Genomic DNA, 10,000 nt, shown 5'->3' on the forward strand with positions numbered 1-10,000 from the left:
CCTCTCGGTCCAGTTAACATCATTACTAACCTATGCCACCACTTTATAGGATGTTACAATTGTGATGGTTTTGGCCATATGGCCAAAGTCTGCCCAATTAAGGAAGGAGGTAAGACTAAGTGTATCATGAAGTTGTTTTTTACTCAACACATAAATATCAACCCGTTGATTCCCGGGGATTTGCCATTGACGAGTAGAATCGTCTGTTGTTAGACAGAGCAAAATACTAAGTGGGGTTGGTTCATGCCGGCTTGGGAGTTAAAGGATTAATGGGGACATTGTGATGAACCCACTCACTCCCAGGGGTTCCCCATTGGCAAATAAAATTGTGTGGCGTTGGACAGAGTAAAAAACTCTGGCGTTAGACAGAGTAAAATACTAAGTATGGCTGTTTCAGGCCGGCCTGGGCGTCAAAGGGTTAATCTTTACTCTTATTTGTACTTTCATGTAGAAATGGAAAAATTACAGTGTTATCGCTGTAGGGGGTGGGGGCACAAGAAGTCTTTGTGTCCCACCCCCAGGCCCAGGCCTCAGCAGAAGGCAGCCAAACAACAAGGTATTGAGTTCAACATTTATGAAAATGAGATTATAAAATAAATAGAGTCCATAAACAGGTTTCACAACCGCAAAGTGTGTGTTTAACTGTCTTTCAACGAGAAAATACGATCTATTGCTACAGTACTATACATAAATTGCTTTGGTGTGCACACCAATAAATACAATAAAACCTGGTTAGCAGTAATATCAGAGATCAGTTACTTTTGCCATCTATCCAGGAACATTTTCTAGATATTTTGATGGAAGTCAAGTAGTGATGTAAATTAATTATCACCCAACTTCATAATCTCCTAATGTTGTTTTTTATCTTCTTGATAGAAATCCTAAGAACAACCCTAAAAATGTTACTTGGCATAATACTTCAAAATTAAATTTGGAATAATTTGTTCCACCTTTGACCTTGACTATATCACTTAAGGATATTACCTTGGGTCAATTACTGGTATTGCATTGGGTTTTGCCTGATTTCCAAACTTCATACGCAATACCATTCTGTGACATTAATGTACTCTTGTATCAAGTCCAATGTTGTCAAGTGTTATGCAAGTAATTTACAAACTTTTACTGTTGCAACTTCTAATGCATATTTCTGGTATATATGTTTTCTCCCAACAGAAAAGCAAGATGAGCCCGCGAAGGGAAAAAATGTCTTTTATATCTATAATCAGTAACATCCTTCTGTTACTGATTATAGATATAAAAGGCTTAATTATGTTAATATATTATAATTTATATTTTAAGTGACATTAATTAAAATGTTTAAGGAGGCTCGAAATAGTTTCTCCTTTTTTCAAACAAATAGACATATTCCGTCCTTAGATACAGTTGGGGTTATTATGAAGGTGAAATTTGGCCAGGATGTTAAGTACCCATCCTACAATTTCTCACATATTTTCCTCCAAAATAATGTTATCAATGGCAAATGATATTAGGCATTTCTTTGAGCCTTAAAATCAACATATTATATTGTCTTTTTTGAAAAAAATGCGATAGTGAAAACAATCTCTGTAGGCCAGTTTTTCAGAGAAATAATTCGTTTTTGTTAACATGTAATGTAAGCTAACATGCAAAAAATGAAGAAAAATCACTGTACAGAAGCAGAGATATAAACAAGTAAAGATGCAAAATCAGGTGAAAACCCTTTCGAGCCTCCTTAATTTTGCACACTTCATTTAAGCCTGCTTTTTTCTTTTTTCAACAGTCTGATTCTAATGGGATTCTTAATTAGGCAAAGGTTAATAACATGTTTTCACATTGAGCTTAAAGGGGCAGTGTCACACTATTTTAATCAAACTTCAAAACACTAAAAGAAGTCCTTGGAGCAATGAAAACCACATAATAATGCTGTGGTTTTGTTGCCAACGACCATTAAAGTGCACTGAAACTAATTGTTGTTGTTCGTGGCTAAGGAAAGAGGCGATAGAAATGAATTGAAACTTCAAAGAACTGGCCAGTTTTTTTCAAGTTTGGATACATTGTTTTCAGAAAGACACCAAAAATTAAATAGAACAGCTCTTTGTGCCATGAATACTGGTATATTTCATATCTTGTCAGTAGGTTGTTAGAAATGCTGTACATGTGAGCTTAAGTAGTTTTGATTTTTACTCCCTTTTGTACTAAAAACAGGAAATTAAATGTGAGTGCCTTGTAAGGTGTTTCCATTGTTTTGCATTGTAAATCTCCTTCCGCTCATAATATTGTGCCATTAAAGTCTGCAACTTCTGTCTTAGTGAATTCTTTAATCACTCTTGTAATTCAGTGTAGATGACTAATATTACAATTGACAGACAAGGAAAACTAGCACAAATTGTGTTATATAAAAAACCAGAAACCCATAAGGGTTGAAACGTGTAACGGCCCCTTGTGTGCTGGGAAACAAGCTTCCGAATATTCAATTTGCTAAGTACCATATTTGGAACAACAAGAGCTAGGGGTTTCCAAATATGGTACTTAGCACTGAAACATTCAACCGATCAGTTCGCACTGAATATTCGGAAGCTGTGAACGCGCGTTACATGTTTCAACCCTTATGGGTTTCTGAAAAAACTTAACATATCAAAAGTGGTTCAACGTTGTCTTTACCCTTACCAACAACTATATTTGTCATTGCAGTGGTCAAAATGTTGTTGACTTACGATGCCCAGCTGAGTGAGTCCAGAACAAATTTTGACCACTGTGATGACAAACATCATTGTCGATAAGAGTGGAGACAATGGTGGACCACTTTCAATTAGTTTTTTACCACAATATCCAACTGCAAAGAAAGTCTTTATTTTAGAGTGACCAAAATCGTGACACGAAGAGAGAGCAAGCGTTGTCTATAACTTTCTTACAATATGATTGGTTTTTGTTCCAAAATGGGCTTTCCTGATTGGCTATTACATTGCATGATTAGCCAATCAGATTGCGAGATGACAAACAATTATGGCAAAAAAACTTTACTAGTTGGTCAAGTTTCCAACATTTCTCACACAAGTAAGTAAAAGTAACCCAGAATAATGGAGAGAACAAGCATATTACCTCATATATTTTTTTTCTATTTCCTGTTCATAACTGTAACCTCTACCTTGATCATTCTGCATATCACAGAAACCTCACGAAATAATTGTTAACTATTTGTTTTTACTGGCCTTTGATTTTTCTTTTTTTGTTTGTATTTGAAGAAAAATTATACTACACAGTCCTTAATGGCTTGCAACTTTAATTAGTTTGGCTAATTTAGTTCCCCTATTAAGTATCTTTATTGATGGGTGTGTTGATTAATTGGGAAAAATTTACTTAACAAGATAAAAGGATTAATTGTAAGATCGAGCAAATCCCATATTTTTTGACATGTACATCCCAGGACCACCAGTAACTTGTCTGCACAATTAATGTGCTAGGCTGTATGGAAATCCTGTTGCAAGCTACAGTACAGGGGCAACTAAAGGAACGATTTGCTAAAGTATCTGTTTGATAGGCCGTAAATCATCTAGGATTTTCTTTAGGGAATTTTCAAATAGAACTTTCATGATATGAAAAAGTTAACACTTCTTCCTTTATTTCGAGATTGATAAAAATGTGTTAGGAGTATCAAAATATACCAGCTGCAGACTTTGGAAAGGTTCAATAGGATACAATGAGATTTTCGTGAACTATACAAAAAATGGCCTCGTAAATTTGAGAGCCTTCAAGCTCCCCTAGAATAACACAGAACAGAAAAGAAATTTATAACGTGGCCTAAAATGAACCTACAAAGCTTTAAAAGTACTTTGAAGAACTTAGAAGAGTGTTAAAAGCACTTGAGAGAAAGCCGTCTCTGGGTGCCCCTGACAGTAGACATCATTACATCCATAATGGATGAGTACTGCTGTCAAGGAAATTAAGCAATTGAGCAGCATTTAGTCTGGGAAACGAAATAAAAACTAGCCAATTCTACTGTCAAGTTAACCTGACTATGCGAGCCTGCTATAAATTCCAGTGTTGGACAAAACACTGACCCCCAGTCCATTGATTACCCAAACGGACTACCCTATAAATACTATTTCAAATGAGTCAAATGAGTACTGTTTGTCTATATGCACAATGTAAGCAACGTCTCAAACAGTGCTTACCAAAGACCAAACACCCATTTTAAAAAGTGTTGATCAACAGTATTTAAGTCTAAGCAGCCATTTTAAAAAGGTCAACTTTCAATAATGTTATTGTTGTGATGGTCGATTACATCATTGACAGTACCATGTGCACGAAAATAAACAAGGTATGTGCAATGAAAGTGTAATTAATTTTTATAATGAATTCACTTCTTTCAATAGCACTCATTCGAAATGTTAGTTTTAAGGGTTAGCCCATTTTAGGGTAGTCCATGAACTGGGGTCAGTGTTTTGTCCACCACCACAAATTTCCGGTTTTCCTTCCACTTCGCAGATATATGTTCAAAGCAGTTCATCGTCAGGAATAACTTGCCTACAATGTGTAAAACTAGGAAGTAAATGTATCATCATCGTCAGTCTCCTTAGCCTCAGGTGGTCGCAGATACATTCTCAGTTACCATGACCTTTTGATAGCTTCGATGATCGTAAAGCTCCGTCCATTTAGTTGTCTTAATCAAACAATGGATGCTCGTGCTCAGGCTGCGATCTTCAAGCTGGAGAGGACTTAGGAATATGTAAATTATGGGATTAGCAACTATTATCCACAGTCAGAAAGAGCACACAGTTTTGCGATAATCGGGCTAATTTTGATTGAGATACAGCCATTTAAATACATCCAAATTTACAAAGAATTAAATGTTTCAAATGAAGCTATGATCCTCGCAGTTATGAACGCAATTTTTGTTCAAACGGACGCAGCGTACGGATGGCCATACATTTCTATGTAAATTTTGACATTTGTAAATAGCTGCATTTCACTTAATATTGGGTCCATTGTCACCATACCTGAGAATTTTGTAAACCTTGGTGTGCTGACGTTCTAACTTTTAATACGGATCAATAGTAGTAGTAGTATAATTTGTAGACTCGAACCCTCTTCCCCAGATCAGGCAACAAAGATGAGGATGTAATAACCTGGGAAGGAAGTGCCACTTGCGTCTTGACGTCATTTATTTTTCTCACAACAAACGCCTGGGGGATAAAGTTGTAAAAGTACGAACGCCCTGTTGAGGACAGCAACAAAAGTCGCGAAAATTACAAGGTTTTCGTAAGGACAAAAGGCTAATTCATGCAACAAACATTTCAATAATTATGGGAAATCTGTTATGGTATTTATTCAGGTTGTGATGATTGGAATGATCAAAACTGAACGAAGAGTTTACAAAGGTTGGAAAATCAAGACATTTTATATTCAACAATCACTATTAAAAACAAGACTGAAAACGTCATAGTTCGACGTACAAACAGAATCCAACTTGGCTGTCTTTTTGCCTGACATCAAAACTCTCTTAATTATAGACAATACTTACACTGAGTCACCCGAGTATGCTGTGCAAAGTTACTCGAGTTAGTCTTTTTGCAAAGTATGTTGTTTTATGGAAAATTCGGGTTTACCTCAGTGTACTGATTGAGAAGTTGAAGAGATTTCCTCGGAATTTTGCGAAATATATTTTTTGGTCACGCGCTGTTTTGTGGTTTTTTTAAAACCTTTCTTTGCTTGATCTTACGTTGTTTGTGGACTCTGTTCATGGTACTGCTATTTGTACTACGTGAACCCACATTAAGTGGGGTCCTTCTACACTACAGACTAAGCATTGTTGCCAATGGATTTTTGTGTTTTTTTTTCTTTCTTTCTTCATTTGACGGTGACTGACTTGTGTAATTTAAAATAATGGTTGCACCTGAAATGTGTAATTCAAAAATTGTTATTGTGCATGCACAACTCACCCTAGGCCCCAAGTGTGCATTAAAATAATGCAATTTGAAAAAAATAATAATAATAATTTGAAGAGTTTTGGACCTTGGCCATCACTCACCGTCAGTAGCGTTTCCTTTATCCAGATGTGTACACTGCTCGAGTTTTAGGCTTCATTCTGTTCTGGTCACGCAACATATCAAAATCAAGGCTGTTGCCTAACAGGAGCCCGGTAGCCTGGGGCTCCCACAGAATAGCTCTGGGCGCCTTAATTTTTCACAGCAACACCTTTCACTTCATACGTTGGGCTCCTAAGCTCTCAGCGTTTAGCTCTGAAGGCCCCTTTAAAATTTTCTTAGGCAGCAGCCTTGAAAATGTTGTGGTTCTCACTCAAAAAGTCTTGAAAACCTCTTTGGTTGTAATAACATAGTCAGACAGTGTTTCTGTACAAGTTTGGGTTCCAAAGATATGAGGGTAGGGTATTTTGTAGTTGAGATTTATTTATTAGAAAGTGTTTTTAGTTACGTTATTTTTGAGACATTTGAAATGCTTGACATTTCGTATGCTTGTTACCCCTATAAAGTTGTCTCTTTCAATGAGAGCAAAACAGATAAGTAATAATTACTTGCAACCTGCTTCATTTTGAGACACATTAAGGGGGATGACACTGACATGTAACTACAGAAAGACAATGGTTATATAAGGGAACTTTCTAGTCAAAGAACCCTGCAAGAAGATTGCATTGGAGGTTCTGTGAAATAACTTTTTGAATGGAAATCTGACATCACTTCAATCAGGGTGTACATGTGCAACTAGTCCCAGTCCTCTGCTGTGCATTTCTGTGAAAAACAGGAAACAAAGATAGACATGGTTTTTTCACCGGATGGGAACCATCCCATCATTTTTCATTAACTGAACACAATTGACAGAAAATGGTAACTGTAGAGTAAAAGGGTATTGAGAAGTGATTATTTGAAGGGCTCCATAGCAACAGTTTGATAGTTAAGAGCCATCCCCTTAAATGAATAAGAGCATGTGCACAGTACAGACTTGAAATGATCTTTAAATTGCTGCAAACACACAGTTTACAAACCAGCTGCAAAGGAGACTATCAATGAAATGAGCAAGACATGTTCACTTGTTCTAAACAGTGTGTACAGACATTGAGAAACAAATGCTCTTCTTGTTCTAGGATGTTTAGATACACAAACTTGTTTTTTGATTTGCTTTAGCAATAAGTGTCACATATGTATTTTTAAACTACTCTTGCTTCTGAAACAGGTTCAATGTGTTTTACTGGGTACAGTATGACCAAAACATTTATTGCTATGCATACTTGTGATGAATTATAAATACAATGTTTGGTGACCACTAAACATCATCAATAACTATCAAAAAGCTTGATAAATATATATGTATTATTTCTTTTAATACATGTCTGTTTTGAAAGTAACGAACTAGGTGTTTTTATTATAAAGTTTTCGATTTCAAGTCAAATTCAACTTAATTCACAACTGGAAATGTTCTTAAAGGACACATGCAAGTTGTTTATCAGTGCAAGTCACATTTTGATCTAAAGTGTTGCTGGTATACATGCATCAAAGGTTGATTATAATTGGTGTTTGAATGCAGGCAATGCTATATGACAAATTCTCTAACAAATAAAAGCTCAGGAAGTATTGAACAATTATAAGATTTTGTTGCCACACAAGGGCGAAGCAAGACATCAGGGGCCAGTTGGTATTCCCAGGGCATAGCGCTGAAGATTAGCTGCAGTGATATCTTATTCATCTGTTCTTCACCAATTGAATGACATACCCCGGTAGTCTTTTGTTGTGTGACATTCTGTCCAAATTACGACAATTTTATGTGTGACCAATCATTATTTTGAATAATTAATAAGAAGTTATTGAGATAACAGGACTGTGAGATCACAAATGAGGATGACATACAAGGTGACATGAATGTCCTGATAGACTTAATCATATTCAAGCATAATAACAACTATTTACTCTTAAGCGTGAGCACTAATCACCATTAATTCAATAGGGCACTGTGGTAATGAAACAGAAAAATACATATCCAAATGAGACTGGATTCCTGGTCCCCCATGGCCTTTTTAAAGATCTTTTTCCTGACCTCGCCACATATTATCCGCACATGAAGGCGGGGGTCTCATGAAGGCACCACCTTCACTCATTGTTGCCAGGCTAAATGTCTCCAACTTAACTTCTTGTTGGATTTGTGACTTCATTGACAAATTTATTGAATGGTCTCAAATTTTACTTCACACTTGCTGAAATTGAGAACCATAATATATAGATGTCACAATAATTATTGTAAAGGTATCTATTTATTTGAGAACTTTGCTTTTTGACTTGGAGTACATTCTATGCATTAAATTGTCCTCAATGTATAAAGCCCAAAAATTATTTTGACCTTTTAAAAGAATTGTGAATATCTTTAATTAAGCCCAAATCAAAGATGCAAACATAATATGAGGCCAATTCCCAAGAGATAATTGAACCAGAGATACATCTGGGTAGACACTGCACAAAAATGAATTCTCTTGGAAAAAAAATCGATATAACCATACCATGGACTTCAAAAGGATTTTGTTGGAACCTACTTATTAACATGTTAACATATTGACATAAATAATGTACATGTAACACAATGGGTAATTAGAACCAAATACCGACTTGAAATCATGGTGCAATCTTTATTTCACATGAATTTCTATCATCTTACATAACATGTTTGTCATCACATATCACCTGACATGCTATCTGCAGACATATTTAGTCAGAAACAGAAACCAGAATGGCCTAATGGCCATGAAGGCCACTTGCTAAACCATTGGGAATTGGTTATCAGCCACATAGACTGATATAGCATAGCAATTTGTTATGCATGGCCACACAAGCCCTCAGTCACACAGACTGATTGCAGCATAACTGCCTTATTTTTGTTATGCATGACCACTCAGGTCCTCAGCCACAAAGGCCGATTGCAGCATAACGTCTTATGCATGGCAACAAGGTGGTAAAGGGGTTCTGCACGAGGCATCATTCGAGAAAAGAAAAGGTGCATTACATATAAAAAGAGCTGAAATGTGCTTGTGATCTGTGAATTATTGTTAGTCTTGCGTGATCCACGTTCCTATTGTTTTGTTTATCATGAATCTTGACTAAATTTTCTTGAAAATTGAGAATGTAATGGTAGCTTACGTACGTATCACAACTTACAGAAAATGTTGCTATTGTTTGAACAGACTCCTGTTACAAGTTGTCAACGAAGTGCAATTAATCATTTTTACTGTATTTTACAATTAAATGTGAAAAAATTCGCTGATCATTCACCCTTGTAGGTATCTCCAAACTCACCAGATTCAAACATAATTATTGTTGTGAGGGATATCTGAAAAAAACATGACCAATTTCTAAGAAATTTAGGACTAATTAATGCTACACATGTACTTAGCTCGAGCAATTTGCACTAACCGTGCTCTGTTCGCAACAGAAAATATGTTACTTGTAAAAAAAATGCCATAAAAATAAACTTTTGAATCATGATTTGAAAAAAAAAACATGCCCCTAATTTGTGACTGGGATCCCTCCTTTACCACCGTAAGGCCCTCAGTCACACAGACTGATTACAGCATAACTGCCTCATATTTTGTTGTGCATGGCCACACAGGCCCTCAGCCACTCAGGCTAATTGCAGCACAACTGTCTTATGCTTGGCCACTCAGGCTCCTTAGCATAACTGCCTTATATTTGTTATGCATGACCACTCAGGTCCTCAGTCACACAGACTAATTGCAGCATAACTAACCTTGTAATTGCTATGATTGGTTATTCAGACCTTCAGTGACATAATGTAAGGCTGATTAGAATAGGATGACTGCTTCAAAAATTGCTTAATGATGACCTTGCGACTCAGCCCACTCAACCATTCTGAGAAAAGTTTCCTCCCTATATGCTGGTGCTAAAGGTTCCCTCTGACGACACTGACTTGCTAATACATGCAGCCTTTCCATCTCCACTGCTCTTGCCCGGGTGGTTGGAGTGTTGACAGGCTTGAATCTGTCATCATTTAGCAGTACATCTTC

The 10,000-nt window shown here is 36.4% G+C and overlaps 1 protein-coding gene and 1 long non-coding RNA gene across 3 annotated transcripts in view; one reads left to right on the forward strand and one right to left on the reverse strand.

Moving 5' to 3' along the window:
* The first annotated feature begins 49 nt into the window (after window positions 1-49).
* Window positions 50-2,284, forward strand: LOC138029837 (uncharacterized). Of its 2 annotated transcripts, XR_011127944.1 has the most exons (3): window positions 50-109; window positions 452-556; window positions 1,174-2,284. It is a non-coding gene; the product is annotated as an uncharacterized lncRNA (long non-coding RNA). The 2 variants fall into 2 exon arrangements; XR_011127943.1 differs by lacking the exon at window positions 50-109 and having other exon boundaries at window positions 170-556.
* A 6,304-nt stretch (window positions 2,285-8,588) lies between these two features.
* The window catches only part of LOC138029716 (uncharacterized), a 15,855-nt gene continuing 14,443 nt past the window's right edge, over window positions 8,589-10,000 (reverse strand). The window contains 1 exon segment of the mRNA XM_068877471.1: window positions 8,589-10,000. This exon segment is cut by the window's right edge and continues 4,733 nt beyond it. Within this exon segment, the coding sequence (XP_068733572.1) occupies window positions 9,809-10,000 (192 nt within the window). The 3' untranslated portion in view covers window positions 8,589-9,808.

This window comes from Montipora capricornis, chromosome 13 (genome assembly GCF_036669925.1).
Source record: "Montipora capricornis isolate CH-2021 chromosome 13, ASM3666992v2, whole genome shotgun sequence".
Taxonomy (NCBI): Eukaryota; Metazoa; Cnidaria; class Anthozoa; order Scleractinia; family Acroporidae; genus Montipora; species Montipora capricornis.